General features: G+C 62.3%; 3 protein-coding genes across 3 annotated transcripts; all 3 read left to right on the top strand.

Moving 5' to 3' along the window:
* Positions 1-643: 643 nt before the first annotated feature.
* Positions 644-8,520, top strand: LOC109285895 (C-type lectin domain family 1 member A). Its single transcript, XM_019498335.2, has 7 exons — positions 644-791; positions 1,020-1,197; positions 3,120-3,218; positions 3,756-3,854; positions 4,068-4,219; positions 5,937-6,082; positions 8,307-8,520. The coding sequence occupies exons 2-7, from the start codon at positions 1,053-1,055 to the stop codon at positions 8,422-8,424; spliced, it is 759 nt and encodes a 252-aa protein (XP_019353880.2). The 5' UTR covers positions 644-791; positions 1,020-1,052; the 3' UTR covers positions 8,425-8,520.
* Positions 8,521-9,634: 1,114 nt separating this feature from the next.
* On the top strand, positions 9,635-10,657 carry LOC132249865 (solute carrier family 35 member G5-like). Its single transcript, XM_059725524.1, has one exon. The coding sequence runs from the start codon at positions 9,635-9,637 to the stop codon at positions 10,655-10,657; it is 1,023 nt and encodes a 340-aa protein (XP_059581507.1).
* Positions 10,658-13,245: 2,588 nt separating this feature from the next.
* On the top strand, positions 13,246-22,663 carry RBM28 (RNA binding motif protein 28). The gene is made up of 19 exons (XM_014610288.3): positions 13,246-13,458; positions 13,595-13,765; positions 14,034-14,134; positions 14,547-14,622; positions 15,208-15,300; positions 15,731-15,805; positions 16,210-16,339; positions 16,525-16,634; positions 17,891-17,969; positions 18,303-18,412; positions 18,833-18,906; positions 19,120-19,255; positions 19,760-19,824; positions 20,016-20,174; positions 20,487-20,636; positions 20,897-20,971; positions 21,318-21,622; positions 21,837-21,939; positions 22,441-22,663. Exons 1-19 carry the CDS (start codon positions 13,341-13,343, stop codon positions 22,576-22,578), a joined length of 2,268 nt encoding a protein of 755 aa, XP_014465774.1. The 5' UTR covers positions 13,246-13,340; the 3' UTR covers positions 22,579-22,663.
* Positions 22,664-23,010: the final 347 nt, after the last annotated feature.

The following is a 23,010-nucleotide window of genomic DNA, read 5'->3' as shown; positions in this document are numbered from 1 at the left end:
AGAGGGGCCCGATCCTGCAAGAGCGTGCTGAGCACCCCAAATGGGATGGGCCACAAAGTGGGGCTGCGCCCCGGCTCCCTGCAGCCTCCGGACCCCGACGGGGCAGCGAGCGGGGCCAGATGTCCGGCTGCTCTGCACCACTCAGCTCCAGGGCCGGGGTCAGGCAGCTCGTGGGCTGAAGCCCCCCACCGGCCCCCGTGCCGGGTGCTGATGACCACACCTGGGATCTAGTCTTGGTATCTCTCAGCTCCGAGGCTAGAAAATAAGGGGGCTCATCCCCACTGCCCTCCCCGCACCATGCCAGCCCAGCCTCCAGCCCCGGGAGCAGCGCCCTGAGGTCCAGGCCAGTTGTGGCACCCCGGAGAACAGAGGCAGGTGTGGGGAGACTGGGCAGGGGGGCTTTGGAGGCCACTCTGCGCCCCTTCTTCTCCTGGACCCCCCCCTTTTGCAGCGGGGACCCCCTTTTCCGCTGGCTCCTGTCTGCCGTTGCTGCATGGTGCTGGGCTGGGGGGGTGCAGGGGGGAGGGGAGCGGGGCAGAAGGCGGGGATGGGGTGTCGGGGCGCCCTAACTGCCCCGCGAGCAGCACCCCACGCACCTCGGGTGTCCAGTTGCTCGCCCACCTCCCTGGCTTCGAAGAGGATGCTTATCCCGGGGACCCGAGCCCCTCTTTTCCTCTTGGCAGGCATGGGAGCTGCCGGGGGCCAGAGCTCCGGGCCGGCGCCATGGCAACCGGAAGAACCGCGCCGTGCCAGACCGGCCTCGGGACCCCTCCAGCATCCGGACCGCGCCGGTGGGTGCATGGGGGTCTCCCGTGGGCATGCACGGGGTGGGGGCGACACTGCCCCAGGCCCGCTGGGGCGAGGGGGGCCTGCGCCCATGGGGTTGGGGGGGCCCGTTCCCCAGAGCCCAGCTCGGAGAGGCCGTGCAAGACCCCCCAGTGGGTATTTGGGGGTGCAGAGACCTCGAGCACCCCACCGAGACCACCCCTTTCCCCCCCCATGCGTTGCTCTGGTTTCAGCTCCTGCTGAACGGGCACCAAATAACGTCGAAAATGGTCAAAGTCCAGCCGAGCCCAGACTCTGACGAGGAGGCGGTCGACGCTGAGCCCCCCCCCAAGGAGGAAGGCAGGGAAAAGCCCCCCAGGAAAATTGACACCTTGAGGGATCCGCCCAGAAAGCGCATCGTGATGTACGGCCGTAAGTACGCGAGGAGGAGACCCCGGGGCTGAGACCGGGGGACCCTTGGAAGCCGTTGGCCCCAGTTGTGGGGGCCATGCCTGGGCTGTGCAAATCCCCCCCGTGCATGGAGAGAAGCAGGAAGGCTGCGGCCAGGTGGTCTCCACACCTCTGCTGGGTTTGGGGCAGGGCCGCAGTCCCCAGCCAGCCCTCCCCACACAGTCACTGGAGCCCGTGCTATTTTAGATATGGTTAATAATGGAGATATAACACGTGAGCTGGTCGCTGGAAACTAGAGAGCGATCCCGAGTGGATTGGGTTCAGATTAAATGGGAGGATGAACAGAAACAGCAATGTAGCTAGCGTTCTCCATTGCAAACAGCTGAGCATTGATCACCCAGGGAAACTCATTAGCTACGTAGACTGAGGAGCCCGAGCTTGAAGATGGAGCCACGTCCTTCGGGTCCTGGGTGCTAAAGCAAGGCTAAAGGGAGTGGGGGTCTGGGAAATGACCACAGCTTGAGACTCAAACAGCTTGAGGCCCTTCAGGGCGAGGGAAGCACATAGGTTTCATCCCAGCTATAAACTGGGACTCATCGGTTAGAAATGATGGAAGAGAAGAAGGATCTGGGAGAACTGGCCGATCAGGGACTGGCTGTGAGCTGCCAATGGGACACAGCTGTGAAAAAGGCTAATGGGATCTAAGGTTATATCTGGAGAGGTGTTTCCAGCACATATAGGGCGGTATTAATGCCAGGGTCCAAGACCTGGTGGAGACCTCACCTGGAATACCGCCCTCGGCCCTCATCACCTATGTTCGAGAAGGATGAATTCAATCTCAGACAGATGCAAAGGAGGGTTAAGATGAGAAGATATAACACAAAGGCTCAGAGGTCACTTCCTAATCAGAGTAACAGGGGTGATAAATCTAATTGCTTTTCAGATGGAGCTGGATCAGTTTATGACAAGAGCGATGTGACATGGTGCTGCGGTAGGGACTGGTCTCAGTGACCCAGACCCTGCCGGCCCTGCGCTCCCATGGCTATGCTCCCTATGCATCAGGCCTGGGGTGGGGAGAAATGTCCCTTGGGCAGAGGAAGAAGCTCATGTGTGGGCAGATCTGGTAGCCGTGGCTAACCTGGCTCCCAGCATCACAGAAACGCGGACAATGAGGGTTGGGAAGGAGCTCAGGAGGTCACATCTAGTCCAACCCCTGCTCCAAGCAGGACCAGCCCCAACCACATCATCCCAGCCACGGCTTTGTCTACCCAGGTCTTCAACACCTCCAAGGATGGAGAGTCCACCCCCCTTGGCTCTTCGAGCACCCCATTACCCATATCGCAGGTCCCTGCAGGTTGGCTAGTGATAAAAGAGGCAGAAACAGGTCTCCAGCGTGACCTTTTATCTGCTTGCAGTTCAAAAGACAAGTGTTTGGTGCTGGACTCTCCATCCTTGGAGGTATTTAAAACCCAGGTGGAAATGCACATAGATGCGCCCAGTATGTTTGCATTATTTAATGGATGGTCTTCCCTTTATAATATCTCCTTTCATGCCTTATTCTCTGTTTAACTGCGACTCGTTACTGGGTTGGTTAGACATGCTGATGGTTTCCTTCACTTTGTTGACCAAGTTGGTTGTCGCATCTGAAAAGGTTCAGGCTGTGGTCACACGGAAACAGGCTTCGGGGCTTTCTGCCTGGCCACATGTCTGCAGCTTGGCCGAGGCCAAGGCTGGCAACAGTCCCCACCCTCATGGTGTCCTTGTTCAGCCTCAAGATACATCAGCCCACAAACCAGGTCAAACCAATGTGGCTTAGTTTTGCATGCTTGTCCAGCCCATGTTGGTTGGGTTGGGTTGGGGGAGCCTGGTACTGCCTCGGGAAGTAGATGTGTGGCCTCAGGAGAGAAACTCACCCCACATCTCCTCTTCTGCTTCTCCCGTAGAGGATTTTGTTCTGCCTAGTAAGTGGCGGCTGGTGTCCTTGATCCTGGGGATCGGCTGCCTCATCTTGTTCATTGGGCTTGTGGGCTTGCTCGGCAACTGTAAGTACCAGCAGGGATGCCTTGTTTCACCCAGGGCACCCCGTGCCGGCTCTGGCACCAGGGGTCACAATGCTTCTCACCCCGCATTTGAAAGGGGCTCCCTGGCCACGGAGCAGTAATGCAGTCTCTGTATTACCCAGGGGAATCCTATAGGGCTGGTGCATGGAGGACCAATGCATATCCCTCCATCTTGCCCACCCAGTACCTTCCTAGATATCAGAGTCCTGCCCAGGGTCCTACAAGGAAGGGGCTATGCCATGAAAGCCATTACCCACCCCTTCCCCCTCTGCTGATCCATACAGCTTCATAATCAGCCTCTCTTCATGGCTTCGATGACCCATCTGGAAAGCATTCCTCCCTTCCTATGCCCTCCAAGCAGCAGACAGTAATAAGGGCCAGGAAACGTTGACTAGAAGAAGACCAATTCAAAGGCATGGCCAGCCTGGCAGTGGGGAAAACACCAAGAACAAAGGCTCTGAGCCATCTGAGCGCCTGCCCTGGGCCATGCCATTAACGGTCCATTTTCATCCATTTCAGACGCCAACATTTCCATCTTGAGGAACAAAAAGATGGAAAGCCACCAAGACCAGAATGAGAAACTCAAGCTAGCGGTGAAGCAGCTGGCAGCTGGCCGAGGTGAGCGGCGGAGTGGGCCTGCAACCTATAACCCCCAAAGCAGGTACAATTGGGGTACAGATACTGCAGGAGGAGCTGACTAGTCCTGCATGGAGCTAGGCAGCTTGGGATGAGCATTGCTGGCAATTCAGGCCCGCCCGCCATGCAGTGTACTGTTTCATGCATATTCGACTGGGAACGAGGGGTACAGCCAGCTGTGGTTTGTCTCCCCAGGCAGCCAATGCGATCCATGCCTGGAGGACTGGATCCAGCGAGGTGACACCTGCTACTTCATGACTGATGAGCTGACAACCTGGGCCGAATGCGTCTACATTTGCAAGAAAAAAGGAGGCAGGCTTGCAAAGCTGGAGACTCAGGCCAAAGTGGTAAAACCAGATGTTCAGTCTCTTTTCTTCTTTAGCCAGGGGCCTGGGGCTAGCATGGATTCGCAGCCTTTCATATGCTGGGCTGAGGGGTTAGTTGGTCCATGGAAGTGGGAAATGGCCTCTTTGTCCATCTGTTTGCCCATCTGCAGAGTATCACGGAGACATGGGGTGAGGTTGTGCATTTTACACACGCTGTACTAAGGGCTCTTAAGACACGATCATCCGCACCTTAAGTAAAGCTCATTAACTCGTGCTAAGTGCCTTCTGAGGCCACTTCAGATGAGGGTTAACTGTGTGTATGGACTGACTTGGGACTAACTTTCGTCCTCACAGTGTTAACGCGCTTTAATGCCTGCACGTGTAGACACCTGGCCTATTTCCGCTTACTGCGCAGTAAATTTAATGTGATGTAAATGCACATGTAGATGTGCCCAGTATGTTTGCATTATTTAATGGATGGTCTTCCCTTTATAATATCTCCTTTCAGGCCTTGTTCTCTGTTTAACTACGACTCATTATTGGGTTGGTTAGATGTGCTGACGGCTTCCTTCACTTTGTTGAGCAAGCTGGTTGTCACGTCTGAAAAGGTTCAGGCTATGGTCGCACACAAACAGGCTTTGGGGCTTTCTGCCCGGCCACATGTCTGCAGCTCGCGTTAGGGTAACTTCAGGTTGCTCCGTGGAGATAGAACGAGTCATTTGTAGTCCTCCAGCATCCCAGGATGCACCATTCCCAGCCCCTTCTCCCAGCAGGAATAGAAACCAGGTGTCCTGGCTCCCAACTGCGCCCTCCACGCAGGCAAAAACATGGCATTAACCCTTTATGTGCTACAACTCACAGCACGTTCTCATTTTAACACCGCTTAACACACCACAGCTTTAGTGCGGGCCGAGCGCAATGTGTCACTTCACCCTAAAGGACAAAGATCTTAGGTCACATCACAACCCATCCCCTGCTCCAAGCCACATCGTCCCTGTCTTAGCTACTTTAGGCTGGTGTTTGTCTGTCTATCTAGCCTGGATTACCTATCCGAGCTTCCCAAGCATTTGTGACAAGGCAAACAGGTGATCGCTGGTCCCTGGCAGGACTGGCCATGAGGGTCCCTGGCAGGAGAACAGGGTTGGGTTAGAAAAGCCCAGTGCAGCAGGATAGGGTCAGAGATAGGGAGCAAAGGGCTAATGGGCAGACCCCTGGAAAGGTAGGAGTCAGCCCAGACCGTCTCCAATCCATATAGTACAAACAAGCAGAGAGGGGGCACCATCTTAGAGGGGGTACCAACATTTTCACCTCCCACCCCAGGGCGCCAACCTACTCGTGACACCTCTTCCCGCAGCCATCAGTTGCCCGTGGTAGGAGCCAGGCTATCTTCTTGTCCCCAAAGAGCCACGGGCTGCGTTCATCCTGAGCTGAGCCGGGATGTCCTGGGAAGCTTTGGGCCAGATCTACCAAAGCATCGAGACCAGCGATTCCCAGCCAGGCACCCAGGGCTGCCTTGAGACCCTTTTTGGGGGATGCTGCAGGGCAGGGACAGATCATGAGGGGAGTGTCACGCTGCAGCTGAACCCCCCGTTCAGATTGGACCACACCTGGGGGACCCCTGCGGACCTACCTGTAGACCTACCTGAATGGAGAGTTGCATTTGGCTTGCCTTCTGCCTGGGTTTGGCTTTCCCCCCAGGGAGCCTCGTTCTCTGGCTCACGCCTTCCTCCTCCCGCAGATGTTCTTCCGAATTCAAATGCGTCAAAAGTTTGAGATCGTCGACCGATTCTACCTCAAGTATTTCCGTTACTGGGTCGGCTTGGCCTACAACACTCTCCTCCGCAAGTGGATCTGGATTGATGGGTCCGATTTCGAGCAGCTGGTGTAAGTGTCCTGCTCCCTGGCTCCCAGGCTGATAGCCCCAAGCTAGCAAGCCCCCTTGGGCGCATTACACCCCTTCAGAGGGATGCGCTCCTCCACTGGAGGTAGAGTAGCTGCATCCAAGGAGCGCTCTGGGCAGGGTCGTTAGAACTGCTGCATGCCAGGGCTAAATAAGCCTGCCCCATATTAATTAGCTGTCAAATCAGCACACACTGGGGGGGTTGCCTTCCCCTGCCTGGGCTCTCTCTAGTGCATTGAACCCCCCTGGAAGCAGCAGGGCACTGCCGCCCTTGTCCCCTGGCATCGCCTGGGGCAGGGCTTGGGGGCTCTCAGTGCAATGGACCTTTTCACCAGGATGTGTCTGGGGTGGTTTGGATGGAGCGGATGCTGCTTCGAGAGCCCTGCCAGCCCGACTTTGGTAGACTCACAGAGCCGTGGGGCTGGCAGGGAGCTGCGGGGTCACATCTAGTCCAGCCCCCAGGTCATCTAGTCCATAGAGCCCTAGAGCCGCGGGGCTGGCAAGGAGCTGCGGGGTCACATCCAGTCCAAGTCCTGCCTGAGGCAGGATCAGCCCCGTCCAAACCAGCCCCGTCCAAACCAGCCCAGACAAACCATCGTCTAAACTCTACAAACATCGTTATCTTAGTACCTCGGAACAGAAAAATGAGCTTCATAGACACTCAAACACAACAGGTATGATCAAGTGTGAAGTGGAATGGAATAGTTTATTAGCACTTATTTCAAAAGTCTCATTTCCATGGCAATAAATAGGGGAACATAGGAATTGCCAGGCTGAGACAGGCTCAGGGTCCATCTAGGAGTCATCCTGCCTCCCATATATTGCACATCACACGACACCCCCATGCGGTAAAACATCCCCGCGGTTGTAAAACTTGTTAAGAGATTGCTTGTAGCTAAGCTCAGACATGCAGAAGGAAGAGAAAACTGCTCTAAAACAGCGTTTCTCAACCCATGGGTCATGACCCAAAAGTGGGTTGCAAGAATATATGAAAGGGTCACAAACAAACTTTAGCAATGGATTTTCCTTTAAAGGAGAAAAGCATGGGAAAGTGTGGCTTTTCCCTCGCAGGATGGGAGAGTTTCAGCCTGCAAGGGGCTGCTTGGAGCCCCCCATGCCCCACTCTCCTGGGGGCAGCGGGTCGGGGGTGAGGGGCACTGGGTCAGGACTGGCCATCGATGTTTACAAATGGGCCCTGGTACACAAAAAATTCCCATTCTGCAACCACAACAGCCCTGTCCAACCCAGCCTGGACAAACCCATCATCTAACCTCCTTGTAAGACTGCCGTCAACCCTGGCGCAGCCCAAGATGGCAGGCTGCAACGTCACATATAACACCCTATATATTTTTCTCCAATTAAAAAGAAACTAGAAGCTTGACTAATAAGCTAGGGGCCCAGGGCTGTATCATTCAACTTAAGAGAGAATAGAACATTATTGAGATGGGAGTTAAGTTGCTATATCTATTATGTATAAACACCCCCCACAACAAACCAGGCAAGAAACAAGCAAAAGATGCTGCTTCATTAGCCCTGCTGTCGTTAGAATTAGATGTACGCCTCCCTTTTAGACTCAGAAAACAAATCCAGCCTTGTCCAGCATCTTGACAGGGCATCCAGTGCGTCACTGAAAGTTATTTCTGTGCCTGAATTCATAATTTTAGCTAGGCAGGGTAGCTGCATCTGGGCAGGGTCAGTTAGCCCGAGTTAATATTCACCTCGCTGGGGTCACCTAACCTCAGGGGTCTTCCTGCCTAGAGCAGGGGGGCTGGACCTGATGATCTGCAAGGTCCCTTCCAGCCCCTAACATCTATGAATCTGTGAATAAGGCCACACCTGAGATAAAACAGGGCATTAAGGATGAGAGAAGTCTTTTTAGTTAAAACTAAAAAGAGCCTGCAAGGCTGTGGCACAGAAGAGAGCGATTACCGGGACTGGCTAACAGACAGCACCGTTGCAGAAGAAAGGCTAGCAAAGCTGAATGTGGAGGTGGGGATATAATATACGAGTAAATACGGTAAAGCGCGCACATGGGGTGCTGAGCGTGGGGTTGGGGTGCCCCAGCGAAGGCACCTCCAGGACAAAGCGGGGCCACACAGATCAGCTGTCCGTGCAGGTGGAAAGGCTGGTCAATGCCAGCCCCGGTGCGGGAGGCAGCGCCGGGGGGGCATTGTCCCAGCTGACGGGCCCCCGCCGCGTCTCCGGCAGGTATTCGGAAAAAACCAAGACCTACAAAACGGGCTGCGGCTTATTCCTCGGCATGATCTTCCAGATGAAGGAATGCAGCCTGCGGTACCGCTGCATCTGCGAGAAGATCAACGACTGACCTGGGCTTTGCAAAGTCCCCCACAGAGAAGCGCGTGCCCCCTTCTGCTCCCCCCACCCCGGGAAATTCGACAGAGTTTTATGAACCCAAGCATTAAACCACAATGCGTGGCCTGGCGGGCTGCGGCGGGCTGCGTTTCCCTGTTTTCTTATGACTCAGGATCACAGGAGAGTCAGGCTGGAGGGGACCTCACAACGTCATCTAGTCCAACCTCCTGCCTGGGACAGGGTCGCCCCCATCCAAACCCCCCCAGACACATCTGGGTCCCACCTGGTCCACCCCCCAGCTCTGTGCCCAGAGATAGGGGCCATTGCCCACGGACACCAAGAGCCCCCAGCCCTGCCCCAGGTGATGCTGGGGGTCGAGGGCTGGCAGTGCCCTGCTGCTGCCGGCGGGGTTCAATGCTGCACTGGGGCAGGAAGGGATTTCCCCCCTTGCTCACACTGGTGCAAACTGGGGGGTTTGCCTTCCTCTGCAGCGGGGGCACAGCCTCAGCCTGGGCTCTTTACAGTGCCCATGACCCCCCCGGCAGCAGCAGGACGTTGGCTGCTGCAGCCCCCCTGCAGCCCAGTTAGGTCTCATGTTGGGGGGCAGGGAGCTGCTGGGAGCTGGGGGGCCCCACAGCAGGTATGATAGCCCCAGGCCTGGGCTGGGTGAGATACCCCGGGGCTGTGGGGGGACTCATAGGGGCCTGGCAGGTGACACGGCTGAGTGCAGTGCAGTGCAGTGACCTGGAGAAGTGGGGCTGTGCACCCTGCAGTGATGGGGTGTGCAGTGCAGTGAGCTGGGGCGCAGTGCAGTGACGGGGGGCGTGCAGTGCAGTGAACCCAGTGGAGGGCACAGGGCCAGCTGCCCTGAGGCTCACTCCCCCACTGCCAGGGTTGCCCTGGAGCCTGCACCCCCCCGCCGCCGCAGTGTCTGCACCTGGGATTCTCAGCCCAGGCTCCCATGACATCACTGGCTGCAGCAGTGAGGTCACAGCCCTGCAGGCAGTGAGGTCACAATCGTGGGACCTCACCTGGCAACCCAGGGGGATGTGAGCTCGGGGGGCGCAGAGGTAGGGGGGTCCATTGGGGGACCCCACAATGGGGCTAGGGGGCAGGTCGCCACCCACACGCCGGGAGTCGGGACGCCTGGCTTCCCTCCAGCTCTGTCCCCCTCTTTGTCTCTCCCCCACCACAGACTGCCGCAGTGAGACCCCCCCCACCCCATGACCCCCCTCGGCGCCGCCCCCGACAGCCCCCCGCCCCGGTCCTGCTGCCGCCTCTCGGGCAGCGCCAAGGGGCTGCTGGCGGCGCTGCTGGGGGGGGCGCTGCCGGCCGGCTTCGTGGCCCCCTTCGCCCGCCTGGCGCACGACGCCTCGGGGATGCCGTCACTGGAGCTGCTGCTCTTCCGCTGCCTGCTGCCCCTGGGCTTCGCCTGGCCCCTGCGCCGCCTCGGGGCCCCGCTGCTCGGCCCTCCGCCCGCCCGGCGCCGGCTGCTGTGCCACGCTCTGGCCCACGTGCTCTCCGTGGCCTGCGCCTACAGCTCCTACCTGGCGCTGCCCACGGCCCACGCCGCCACCGTGCGCAAGGGCTCCTGCACCCTGGGCGCCGCCGTGCTGGCGCTGTGCGTGGGCGCCCGCCCGCTGACCGGCGACGACTGGCTGGGCCTGGGCGCCAGCGCCGTGGGACTGCTGGTCACGGCGCTGCCCGAGCTGCCGGGCGCCGGGCTCCGCGAAGCCTTCGGCTACGGACTGGCGGGGCTGGGCGGCTTGGCGCTGGCCCTAGCGCTGGTGGCGCTGCCAGCGCTGGACTGCCCGGCCCGGCTGACCACCACCGCCTTCGCCTTTGGAGCCGTGGGCACCGCGATCTGCGCCCCGGCGCTGCTGTGGCTGCAGGAGCCCGTGGTGCCGCAGGCACCGCTGGCATGGGTGTGCACCGCCGGCGTGGCCTGCCTGGCCTTGGCCTCCTCGATGAGTGCCGGCTACGCTGTGACCGCGGCACCCCCGGCCCTGGTGTGCGCAGCCCTGCACACCGAGGTGGCGGTGACCTTGGTCTTGCAGCGCTACCTGCTGCTTGAGCCCGTGGCCCCTGGGGCCGTGGCTGGGGCCGGCGTGGTGCTGGGAGCCATGGCCGCCATCGCCGCCCGCCAGGCTGCCTGCCCGGCTCCGGGGGACGAGGGGCAGCAAGAGGCTGAGGACAGTGGGGAGAGACTGGATGGGAAAGCAGGGGGGGCACGAGGGGGGGAGTAGGGGGCCAGTGGGGGGCACCGGGCACTAACCGTGCCAGGCCCAGGCTGTCCTTGTGCCCTACCCCCGAGCTCCCAGGGCTGGGAGCTTGCAGGCTGGGGCAGGTTAGCAGGGGGCTTTGTGCCCCAGGGGTCAGTGACGCGGAGATCTGGACAATAATGGGGGCACTGACGGGGAAGCTCGTGGGGGGGTGGGGGGGAGATGCTAAAATAAAGTGCATTGTACCAAGGACAGGGCGTGGGGCAGATGGATGCATGTGGGGTCCTGGGCAGGAAGCCCGGATGCCGGGGTTCTCGCCTTGCTCTGGCAGGGGAGTGAGGGCTGGGGGGTAGAGGGGGGGTCCGGGCAGCTTTCTGTACACACAAACACATGCAAGCTCAGATCTGGCACGTAGGTGTATACATACACACACGGCCAGATGACACCCACACACACACAGGCAGAGATCACCCTCACTCACACACACATATACACCCCCCCTCACTTTGCAACCCCCAGCTCACACTCACACACCCAGACCCAACACAACAGCTCCAGATCAGCCCCCCGACTCTCCCCCTCCAACTTCCACCTCCCTCCTACAGCTGCCAGCGAAAGCCCTTGGTTTTATTTTTACTGGCAATCTTCACGTTCTTTTACTGACAGAGAAATGTTTTTACTGACATCATCACTAAAAAAAACCCCTCTGGGGCCAGCAGCCCTGTGTGCATGCAGCACTAGTTGTACACCCTGCGGGCTCCCAACCCTGGGCTCCCCTACTCACCCCACACCCTGACACCTGTGACTGCACCCCACATCCTACTGCACCCCCCCTCCCCCCAGCCTCATTCCCACTGCCCCTGCTCTCCCTGTCTTGGTAGAGGCCCTGCTATGGCCTCTCCCCATCCCGGCCAGCAGCTCCATCCGGGTAGCACCACCCTCTTCCCTGCACCAGGGGGCAGCTGTTATAGGCAGAGGCTCAGCAGCAGCACATGGCTGGGGAAGCACAAGGGATCTCCGGTGAGTGCAAAGCCCTAACCAAAACCTTTCCAGTTTTTACAAATGGGCGTTACAGGGTGGTTCTTTATGGCATGTCCATACGTTAATGGCTGGAGGGTAATCCTGCCCTGCAGGGCAGTCAAGAAGTCCACATAAGGCATCTGGGAGCAGGATCTAACGTGCAGGTGAGCTGGGTAAGAGGAGCCCAGGGAGGTGTGTCGGTTCAGAAAGCCCCAGCCCGGAGCAGAGGAGCTGGGGTGGGGGCAGGGGGAGTGGGAGGGCAAAGCACGTGTCCCAGCTCACGCACGCGTGGTGGGGGTGGGTTTGGCCAGGTGGGGGGTGGATGAATCCTCCTGGAGCGGCGGCATACAAGGAGCCCAGCTTGCTGGATCCCTGGTGCCCCCAGACAGGTGCTCCCTCCCCTCCAGATGCACTGGGCTGAATAACCGTGGCAGGAGCCGGCCTGGTGACCCCCCTCCCACATGGGTTCGGGCTCGTTCCCTGCCAGCCACAACCCCCTGCCCTGGAAAGGGCCCTGCCTGCCGCCCCCTGCAGTGGTCCCTGACCCCCGCCAGCCACGGGCAGGGGGGCAGACGGTGTGGCATCATCACACCGAACATGAGACGCGTTTGTCTCCAGCTAACGAGAAACTAGAAACTTTCCCAATATGCTCCGGCGGGGTTGCGTTGGCTTAGGACCAAAGCAAAAGCAAGCGGGGCTTCATCGGGATGTCCACGGCGTTGCTACATCAACGATCTGGCTCAAAACCCGACGGAAACTAGGAAAAAGGGACGTCCCTTCGTCAGTCGGCCCGCGGTCTTCACCGTTAAACAGACGTCTCTCGCTGGCGTTCATAAAGCAAACCCGCGGTGTCTTGAGCGCCTCGGCAGCGCTTCCAATACCGCGTTGTCGTTTACACGCCTGCGTTCACGTGGCCGGCAGGGTCGAGGTGAAGAAGAGACGGTGGCCCGGGGAGGCAAACGGACAGCCAAAAAAAGGCTCGTTTCAATAGCGGAGCAGCAATACCATCCACGAAGGACAGATAGTTAACACCCGTGGGGTGGAGAGATTAGCAGGAATCAAGTAGATCATAGGACGGTCCTTGCCTTCCTCCGTAGTGGGGGCACAACCTTGGCTTAGGGTCTCTGGACACTATGTTTGCACCCTTTAGGGCTGCAGGATGCGGCCCCCCCCCCCCCGGGGGGCATCCCGGGGGCAGGGGGGGCTGTGTCAGGGGTGACTGTGTCGTGCAGCTCCAAGGTTGCACACGGGTTTGTCTGGGTTGCTTTGGACGGGGCTGATCCTGGATGGATGTGACCCCGCACCTCCCTGCCGGCCCCACGCTGGACGCTGCCCAGGGCAAAAGCGCACCAGGAGGGCGCTAAGACCCAGGGGGCAATAGAGGGGTTTCCCGGAACCTTCTCGCCCACGCGGCGTTTCCGGCCGGACGCATTTCGGCGACGGACGCGGGGAAGATGGCGGCGTTTCCGGCCGGACCCATTTGGGTGTCGGGCGCGGCAAGATGGCGGCGTTTCCTGCCGAGCCTATTTAGACACAGGACGCCAAAGATGGCGGCGTTTCCGGTCGGACCCGTTTGGCTGACGGACGCAGGCGAGGGGGGCGTTTCCGGTCGGACCCGTTTGGCGCACGGACGCGGCAAGATGGCGGCGCCCAGGGGCCCGCACATGCGCTGAGCCGGATCGGGACCATGAGCGGGCGGACGCTGCTGGTGCGGGGGCTGCCCCCCTCGGCCCGCGGGCCCGGCCTGGAGCGGCTCTTCGGCCAGCTCGGCCCGGTGCAGCGCTGCTTCGTGGTCACGGCCCCAGGTGGGCACGGGCCTGGGGGGGGCAGTAGGCTGGGCCCGGGTCCAGGGTGGAGGAGACAAGTGTGGGGGTGGGGGTTCCCGGGGGGGGTGCTGATTTTGGGGGGGTCCAGGGTCTCACGCGCCTCCCGGCCCCGCAGGCAGCGAGACCTGCCGCGGCTTCGGGTACGTCACCTTCTCGCTGGCCGAGGACGCGCAGCGAGCGCTGCGGGAGGTCGGCGCCTTCGAGGGCCACCGGCTCAGCGTCTCCGTGGCCAAGGAGAAGCCGCCCGGCAAGAAGAGGAAGCCTCGGCAGCGGGGGCAGGAGCCAGGTGGGTGCGGGGGTGGCAGGCACGGCCGCCCCCTCCCCCCCACCACCCACGGCCAGAGAAATTATGTCGGGGGGGGGGGGGCCAGGAGCTGCCCCGACCGGCGGGGGGACACATTGCTTGGCGCCGGGGCGAGGGCAGGCATCGGGTGTCCCCCCGGCTCCTCTCCAGAGCGCGTGGGGGGCTTTGCCGCCCCCCGCCCCAAGCATACACTGGTCTGACCAGGCTGGCTAGGCCTCGCGGGCCTGACACTTCCCGCTCCGCGCTCCAGATGCGGCCGAGGCGCCTCCGGAAGAGAAGCCGGCGAAGGTCAGGAAGCCCAAGGCCAAGGGCAAGAAAGCCCGGCTCATCGTGCGTAACCTCAGCTTCCAGGTGAGCGAGAGCCTGGCTTCCTCCCTCCGCCGGGCTGGGCGCAGTCGCGGCTGCTCCAGGTGACTGGTGGGGGGCAGGGAGGAGCCTGGGGCTGAGCCGGGACTCGCAGCCGCCTCCGGGCTCTGTCTTTCTCTGCCCGGGAGAGTTGGCGATGCCGGGAAGGCCGGTCTGGGGCAGGGGCAGCGGCGGTGGGGGTCGATCCCTGCAGCTTTGACCAGGCTCGGTCGCTGCCTTCTTGGCGCTCAGCCTTTCAGGCCTCGTCGCTTCCGCGCCAGGGCTGGGGTGCAGTGAGCCTGGCAGCATGTGGGCATGGACCCCCTCCCTGGCTGTGCCCCTGCATTGGGGTGGGGGGTGTTTCCAGCTCTGCTCCTACCCCGGCTTGTCCGTCAGCCCACGCCTCGCCTCTCCCCAGTGCACCGAAGACGATCTCCGCGCCCTCTTCTCTGCCTTCGGCACCGTCCTGGAGGTGAACATCCCCCGGAAGCCAGGTGCGGGTGCCGGCCGTGGGGCGGGGAGGGGGCTGGGCTCTCTTGGGGTGGGAGCTGCTGTCCTGGCTGGGTTCGTGCTCCGTGAGCCCACCAGTTCTCCCTGCCGCGGGGCCCTGGACTGCAGGCTGTGCCTGGGCTCCAGCTAGGACCAGACAAGCTGCGGGGCACAGGCCAATCCAGGCGGGATGAAGGGATAAGACCTTGGGCCCAGGGTTTTCCTGTGCCTTGGGCCGCTGGTAACAGGGGCCCCAGTCCTAGTATTTGTTCTCTGGAGCATCTGTGGCTGGACACAGGGCCCCGGGCGAGGGGGCAGCCCTGGGGGGGAGCAGTTTGGTGGTTGCACACGTGCCCCCTCCCTCCCCCATGCCAGCCAGGAGCTGGGTTTGGTGGGGGAATGTCTTAGGGCTCCTGTAAAGACAGTGCAGACTCTTCCCTGCCTGCTCCCCGGGGTGTTTCTGCTGCCAGGGGGTGGGGAGGGGGATGAGCTGGGAGCTGACAGTAGGGTGGGGGCCCTGGGGATGGACCAGACATCCCAGCCCAGCAGACACCTGGCACGCTCTGAGCCCTCCCTTGGTGCCCTTGCAGATGGGAAGATGCGGGGCTTTGGCTTCGTGCAGTTGCGAACCGTGCCGGAGGCAGGCAAGGCCTTGAAGGCCACCAACATGACGCAGATCAAAGGTGGGGCCCTACCCTGCTCCCTCCACCCCGCCCTGGGGACCTTCCCTGCCTCGGCCTGTAGCCGCTGGGAGCCGGTGCTTTGCCAGCCATGGTCTCTGCTGGGGATTGTCCCCGCCAGGGACCCAGGGCTTTGCTCCTCCTTCGTTCCCTCCTTGGGGGCCGTTCGGTTAGTCCTTCTGCCCCCCACGCCAGGGCTCTATTCATCAGCCCTGGCAGGCAGGATCTTTCCTTGGATGAGGGAGGATGGGGGCATGTTTACAACTATCCAACTGTTCCCTTTGCTAAGCCCGGCTCCCCATGTGGCCCGTGCCACGTCCAGCCATGGCCCCTGGGCACTGGCTGTCACCGTCCCCAGCTCCCCAGGTGGCTCAGCCTGTCCCCAGTACCGCACGCTCCCTCAGGTCCCCACAGCCCTTCTGGTCTCTTGCAGGGCGGCCAGTGGCCGTGGACTGGGCCGTGGGCAGGGAGAAGTACAGAGCTACGCAGGCAGTGGCACCTCCCCCTGGTGAGTGGCCACAGTGGCTGGGGCTGCTGGGTAGGGAGTGAAACTCCAGCCTGGTGGGGGCTCAGCCCTGACTGTCGGTGATGAGGACGTGGCCATGGCCCTCAGGAGGCAGCCATGGCTGGGGTGGAGCTTGCAGTGCCCGGACCTGCCTGGGCTGGGGGCAGAGGGTGATCAGATGCCAGATGGAGCTGGACGCCTGCTCAGGCACTGGGTTTCAGGAAGGGGAAGGTGGGGGGTGGCTTCGGACACCTGGGTTCCTTCTTGCCGCCATGATGCCAGGTGAGTGGCTCGGAGCTGAGGGGCTTAGCAGTGGAGAGAGGGGCAGGCCCCTGGGGCAAACAAGGTGTGCCTGGGGCTGCCCCCTCCCCTCTCTGCTCAGCTCTAGGGACCCTGCGCTGTTGCAGGCAGCTTGGAGGTGAAAGCCAGCATGGCCCCGGGACAGGAGGGGGGCTCAGAGGATGCCAGCGAGGAGGAGGAGGAGGAAGATGAGGATGAAGCCACGAGCCCAAAGCAGTCACCCAGCACACAGGGGCAGTGAGTGACGGGGACCCATCAGCCGTGCCCGTGTGGACTGGCCAGCTCCCCCAGCGCTGCCCTGGGGAGGAAGGGACATGGCTTGGGGTTTGGAGCAGGGTACCTGGGACCCACCAGCTTGGTGCTGGTGCTTGACCCAGTCACAGAGCAGGCAGGGGACTCCAGGCTGGGACTTGCTCTTGCAGGCTTGCCCAGTCTGACAGCAGCGAGGAGGATGAGGACAAAGGCTCGGACGGGAGCACCCTTGAGGAGGAGGAGGAGAAGGAGGAGGAAGAGGACAGCGAGGATGAGGAAGGTCAGTTCCATCTCCCCACAGCTCTGGCTGCAGGTGTGGGGAGGAAGCCAGGGGCTGCAGGGTCTCGCAGAAGCCTGGCCTGCCTCAAACTGGGCCTGGACAACCCCAGCCCTGGTACCTGCCTGGTCCCTGCCTCACGGGCCAGCAGGCCATGTGGGGGCTGCTCTCAGCTGTGACCTGCCAGTGGCGCCAGCCTGAGACCCTGGTGGGTGCCATGGGGCCTAGAGCAGCCCTGGTGCCAGTGGATGGGGGCTGGGCCTGGCATTGCACAGGCCCAGGCCAGTGCAAGTCCCTTCCCCACCTCTTCCTGAGGGTGAGGGGGAGGAAGGCTGGGGGGCATCAGTTCTTTTCCCCATGAGCTACAGGCTCCAAGTCCCAGAGACTCCCAAGCCTCCATGTCTGCCCTCCACTGGTGCCCCCTTCCCTGGGCTCCGATGGTTGAGGGGGGACACTGCTCCCCGCCTCCCAGGGAGCTCAGCCCTGCAGTCGCCTGCCTGGGTCCCTGTTCTCTGCACACTGCAGTCCTAGAGCCAGGGGCCTGACAGGTAGCTCTGGGGTCATACCCAGTCCCAGCCCTACCTGAGGCAGGATCAGCCCTGTCCAAACAAGCCCAGACCAACCCCATGCCTGACCTTGGAGCCACATGACACAGTTGCCCCTGACACAGCCCTAGGCAGTGCCCCCACCCTGCCCCCAGGAAAGTAAGGGCCACGGCTGCCAACATGCTGCTGCTGCCAAGGGGGTTGTGTGTTGCAGAGAGCCCGGGCCCAGTCCATGCCCCCACTGCAGAGGAAGGCAAAACCCCCCAGTGCACACCAGTCTGAGCAGGGAGGAAATCCCTTTCTGCCCCAGTGCAGTGTGGGGCTGAGCCTGAGCTCAGGGGCAAGACCCTCCAGCCAGGACCCTGCAGGGTTGGTGCAGCAGGAGCATTGGCACAGCCTAGTCCCATCCCCAGCCTGGGCTGCAGCAGCATCTGGGGGAGGCTTAAAACCCCTGACACATGGAGGAGACGCAGCAGGGGAACCAGCACAGCCCAGCCCAGAATCCTGGGACACCCACAGCATCGCCGCACCTAGATCCTCCCGCTCATTGCCCGTCCCCCACTCCCTGGCACCCCAGTGTTGGAGAGTCCCCCCTGCCCTGGGTATTTATCCCACAGCCTCCCTGCTCTGGGTTCCCAGCAAGGGTGAGGGGCGATAGCCACTGACCCCATGGCCAGGCCCTGCTGACCTTGCTGGTTGCCGGCCATCTTGCAGGTGACACCACGCCCAAGAAGGGCAAAAAGGGCAGGAAGCCGCCGTCAGACGTGGCCGAGGGCAAGACGGTCTTTATCAGGTGGGCTGGGTGTGGGGCTGATGTCCCTGGGAAGAGGGAGGGGGGTCCACATCTCTGCCCCTGCCTCTCTTACTCAGCCCCTGGGAACAGAGTAGGGGGTAGTGGTGGGTCTCTTGGGGCTGGTCCTGGCCTCTGCCAGGGATGGGGGCTGTGACACTGCCTGTAAGGCTGCCCCCTACCCACCCAGGCAGGAGCGTGCTGCTGCCCTTCTCACCTCAGCCCCTGGCCTGGGCACGGCCTGGGGGCAGGTGGGTCTTGGGGCTGGGGTGGGTGGATTGAAGCAGGGCGGCAGCTGCGGCAGGGCCCCTAACGCTGCCCTCCGGCCCCTGGCAGGAACCTCTCATTCGACACGGAGGAGGAGGACCTGGGCGCGCTGCTGGAGCCCTTCGGGGAGCTGCAGTACGTGCGCCTGGTGCTGCACCCCGACACCGAGCACTCCAAAGGTGAGGCCAGACCCCCTCCCCCTGCCCAAGGAAGAGATGGGGAAAGGGCTTGCCCTGAGCTCCCCCTGCCCTAGGCCAAGCCCCCACCCAGGTGCCTCTGACATCAGCGTTGCTCATGGCTCCCACCAGGGCCTGGGCAGGGGGTTGGGGCACCGCCCCCACCACCACCTCTCTGTCAGCCCCAGACCCCGTCTCTTGGCTCTGGACCTTCTCCCTTGGAAGAAGGCCTGAAGTTGGATCCCTGGAGCACTCACCGCCCGGGCAGGGGCTGACTGCTGGAGGCTTGGAGGGGCCTCTGCTCCCCTGGGCAGTCCCTGGAGCCAGGCGGAGGTGGCGTAGAGCTCGTGTCTGACTCCTCCCAGCCCTGGCTGGGATCTGATGGGGACTCAGCCATGCCATTGTCCTCCCTCCTGCATCTAGGCTGTGCCTTTGCCCAGTTCCTGACACAAGAGGCCGCCCAGAAATGCCTCCAGGCTGCTCAGGATGAGACTGAGGTGAGCTGGGCGGGGGTGGTCCTGGAGGTAGAGGGGGGCACCGAGTAGGCAGAAGTCCTTGGCTAACGTGTTTCTGGGGTGCCCCCAAAGAGCTCCAGGGAGTCTGGGGGGGACAGTTTGAGCCCGTCAGAGCCTCCAAAGGGAAGGGGTAGTGTCTCCCTGCAAGGGTCCAGGTCCCCGGAGCGGAGTCTCATCGCTGCCCATTGCCCACAGGCCGGGGGGCTGCGGCTGGACGGACGCCGGTTGCGCGTGGACCTGGCCGTGACCCGTGAGGAGGCGCAGAAGCTGCGGGAGCAGAAGGTGAAGAAGCCGACGGGGACCCGCAACCTGTACCTCGCCCGTGAAGGCTGTGAGTGAACTCCCCAGCCCCCTGCCCCGGCTGCCAGGGCCCTACGAGCCCCTTGCTTGTCCCTAGAGTCTCCCCACTGCCCCTGGGGGTGGCTGCAATGGGCTCCTTGCATCTCCCTCAGGTGTGAGCTATCCCCTGGCTTGGCTGGGGGGGCATTAATCCTTCCATGACCACCTCTGTGCCCCCCACTCACTGCTTCTGTGCTGCCCTGGTAAAGGAGGGAGCAGCGTCCCACAGGTCCAGGCCTTAGAGTCTGATCGGTGCTGGGGTTTGGTCTGTCTGGGGCCTGGCAGGGCAGGTCAATACCCTCCCCATAGGGCCACGGCATGGGCTCAGGCTAAGGTCCCACGCCATGGAGGAGAGGGGGTCACAGGGGCCCTGAGTGCTGGGGTAGCTGGCACCAGGAAAGTGGTGAGTATTGGGGGGCAACTGGGGCAGACCTTTGTCTCCTGGTGTCTCTGCTCAGCCTGGGGGGAGCCCTCACACCGTATCCATTCCCCGCAGTGATCCGGGCGGGCACCAAGGCTGCCGAGGGCGTGAGCGACACCGACCTGGCCAAGAGAGCACGGGTGAGCGGGCAAAGGGGCTCTGGGCAGACGGTGGGGTTTTACCCGGGGGGAGGCGCACTGATGGGGGTGACATGGGGTAACACTGGGTCCCTGCCGGGACGGGGCCTCTGGCTCTGGGGGGTGGCACTGGCTGTTGCCGAAGCAGGAGCCCCCCAGCTCCAACCAAACCCCTTGCCCGCCCCCCACCCCAGTTCACGGAGCTAAAGTACCAGAAGCTGAAAGACCAGAACATCTTTGTGTCCTGCACCCGCCTCTGCCTGCACAACCTGCCCAAAGCCCTGGACGACCAGGAGCTGCGACGCCTCCTGCTTCAAGCTGCTGGCGGGGGCCGAGGCGTGCGCCTCAAGGAGGTCAGTGCCCCCCCCACTCCCACCACCCTAGGAGACAGCCCCTGCTTGGGCTCAAACCTGCATCCCGGTGGGCATCCGGTGTCTTGGGGAACTGCAGGGGGGGGGATCCCAGAGCCCGTGCAACAGCTTGAGTGTGGGCTCGATCTCAGTGGGGTTCCTGCTCCAGCCTGGGAGATCTCTGGCTACTGAGCACAGGGTATCTGGGGTGTGAGCCCTGGGGCAAGTGAGGGCTCCAGGGGGCTGGGCACGCGCATCCCGGCATGGCTGAGGTCGGGTCTGGGCGGCCTGGCCCCACCGGCATTATCTCGGCAGTGCAGGGTGATGCGGGACTTGAAGGCGCGGACAGGCCAGGGCCGGGCACCGTCGCTGGGCTACGCCTTTGCTGAGTTCACAGAGCATGAGCACGCGCTGGCCGCCCTGCGCCACACCAACAACAACCCCCAGCTCTTCGGGCCCAACAAGGTAGGTGCCAGGGGGTGGGGGGAGCTCTGGGCACCAGACTGGTATGCATGTCTGTGCCCTTCCCCGTGGCTCTGGGAGGGGGCAACTAGCAGCTCCACACGCTGGGGGTGAGACTACAAGCTGTCCTGCTCCCTTCCCTCCTTTTCTCTGGGGCTGGGGGTCCCTTGCTCTCTGGGCTGGCGCCTCCCCGACCCCTCCCCAGCTGGCGGGGAGCTCTGGGAAGTTTGCTGGGGTAGCTCTTGATCTCCTGTCCCCTGCAGAGACCCATCGTGGAGTTCTCCCTGGAAGACCGCCAGAAGCTGAAGCTGAAAGAGCAGCGTACCCAGCGCAGCCTGGTATGACCCCATCCCATGGTCCCTCCAGGCAGAGCCCACACCCCCGTGACCCTGCCAGCAGTGCCAAGCTCTTCCACCCAGCCTTTGTTCTGTGCCCTGCACTACATGCCCCCCATCACTGGGGGTGTTGTGTGGATTCACGCCATGCCCCTCTCTATGGCACTGAGCTCCGAACTCAGGCCCTGTCTCTGGGGGAGTGCAGGGGTGCTCGAGCTGGGCCCTGAGATGTGGCCGTGACTCCTAACATTGAAGGTGACCTGCATAGAGGGGGGTCCTGGGCTTGCCTTGCATCTCTTGTGGGGGTTGCCAACGGGGTCTGCAGCCAGTGATCTCTTGTTTCATGCAGCAAAAGTTGCAGCAGCAGCAGCAGGCGGCCAAGGCAGCCGGCCCAGCCGCCCCACCGCACAGCCCCCAGGGGCACAAGGGCCGCAGGAGGCAGGCAGAGGTGCCAACAGCCACGGAGCCAGCCCCCCCAGGGCAGAGGAAGCCCACCAAAGGACCCAGGGGGCAGAAGGGCACCGGAGGGCTGGAGGCTGCGGCCTCGTGGTCGGGCTTCCAGACCAAGGCAGAGGTGGAGCAAGTGGAGCTGCCTGATGGCAGGAAGCGTCGCAAGGTGCTGGCACTGCCTTCTCACCGGGGGCCCAAGATCAGGTAGGAGACACACACCTCTCCATGGTTGGGGGGGTCTTTTGCTGCCCCCCCACAAGCCCTGCTCTAGTAGGACTTGGGCAGGGTGGGGCTGAGAGGGAGCAGCTACCCTTGGGGGAAGTGGGGGGTAGGGTGGCTATGGGGAGGCCCTCCTGGAGGTGCTCATGCATCCCCACCCCCCCCAAACGTTGCTCATGCCTTGGTTCCCCGCCCCCAGGAAGCGCGACAAAGGCAAGACCAAGCCACCCCCTGCCAAGAAGCCCAAGGCCAAGGCTGGCCCGCGGCCCCCGGAGAAACCCAAGGTGGTGGCTGCCAAGCAGGTGAGGGAGCAGAGGAGGGGAGGGGGCTCCGGCCTGGGTCCCTCCTTGCTCCTGCAGTGACTCAGGCCGAGCCTGTCACCATCTGGGACCCTGGGAGTGCTCTTGGCTGGAGTTACCCAGCTCCCCTGCCCTTCCCAACCCCAGCATGGCCTTGCCAGCTCCGTCACGTGCATGTGCATGCTCTCAGCCCAGTGCCAGGCCTGTGCCATCCTGCTCCCTGGCAGGATGGGACCCAGCTGGTACTGAGGTTCCCAAACCTCCCCCCATGGCCCAGGCAGCCTCCTTCTGCTCCCCCACCCCAGGCAGGGCCAGGCAGTGCAACCTGCCTGTGCTCCGTGTCCCTCCCTAGAAGCAGGCGCACCGTGCAGGGCGTCCTGGTATCTGACCCATGTGGCCTGCCCACCCTCACTCCCCAGGCCTGCAGTGCCCAGTGCTGACCCCCCCACCAAACCCATACATGCTGCGACACTGACCCCGGCCCCTCTCCCTGTGCCCCCACAGCAGGCGGCGGGGAAGCAGCGGCGGCCGGCGGGGGGCCAGGCCGAGGCCCGCTTCGAGCAGCTGGTGGAGCAATACAAAAGGAAGATCCTGGGGGGCCCCCGCGGCACCCCCAAGCGCAGCAAGTGGTTCGAGAGCTGAGACTGTAGGGGTTGGGGGGCGGGGCAGGGGGGCTTTTGGTCTTGTTTATTTAATCTGTTTTTTAATGGACTTGATTTTTACCCTGCGAAGCCTCCTGTCTCCTGGCCCCTTGGGCATGGGACTGATGTGGCCCCCCTGCCCCCAGGCTGCTGGGCTCTGGTGCAGCCATGGGGGCCTCCCCCCCTTGCTGCGTGCTGGGCATGGGAGCAAATGGGCCTGGCATGGGCTAGACACCCTCCCCGGCCCCCCTGGCCTTGGCATTGACCCAGGGGGGAGGGAAGGGACCCTGGGGGCTCTGCAGGAGGGCCCCTGCAGCACTCCCCTAGCCCCTCCCTGCCCTTCCTCTCTGGCATCAGGGCTGCTTCCCCAGGCACATCCAGCAGGGGGTGCTCACGCCACAGCCCACGGGCCTCGCGCCCGTCCCCCTGTCTC

This window comes from Alligator mississippiensis, chromosome 4 (genome assembly GCF_030867095.1).
Source record: "Alligator mississippiensis isolate rAllMis1 chromosome 4, rAllMis1, whole genome shotgun sequence".
NCBI lineage: Eukaryota > Metazoa > Chordata > Crocodylia > Alligatoridae > Alligator > Alligator mississippiensis.
The sequence above is the reverse complement of the archived record's forward strand: the minus strand, read 5'-3'. Positions and strand labels throughout refer to the sequence as shown.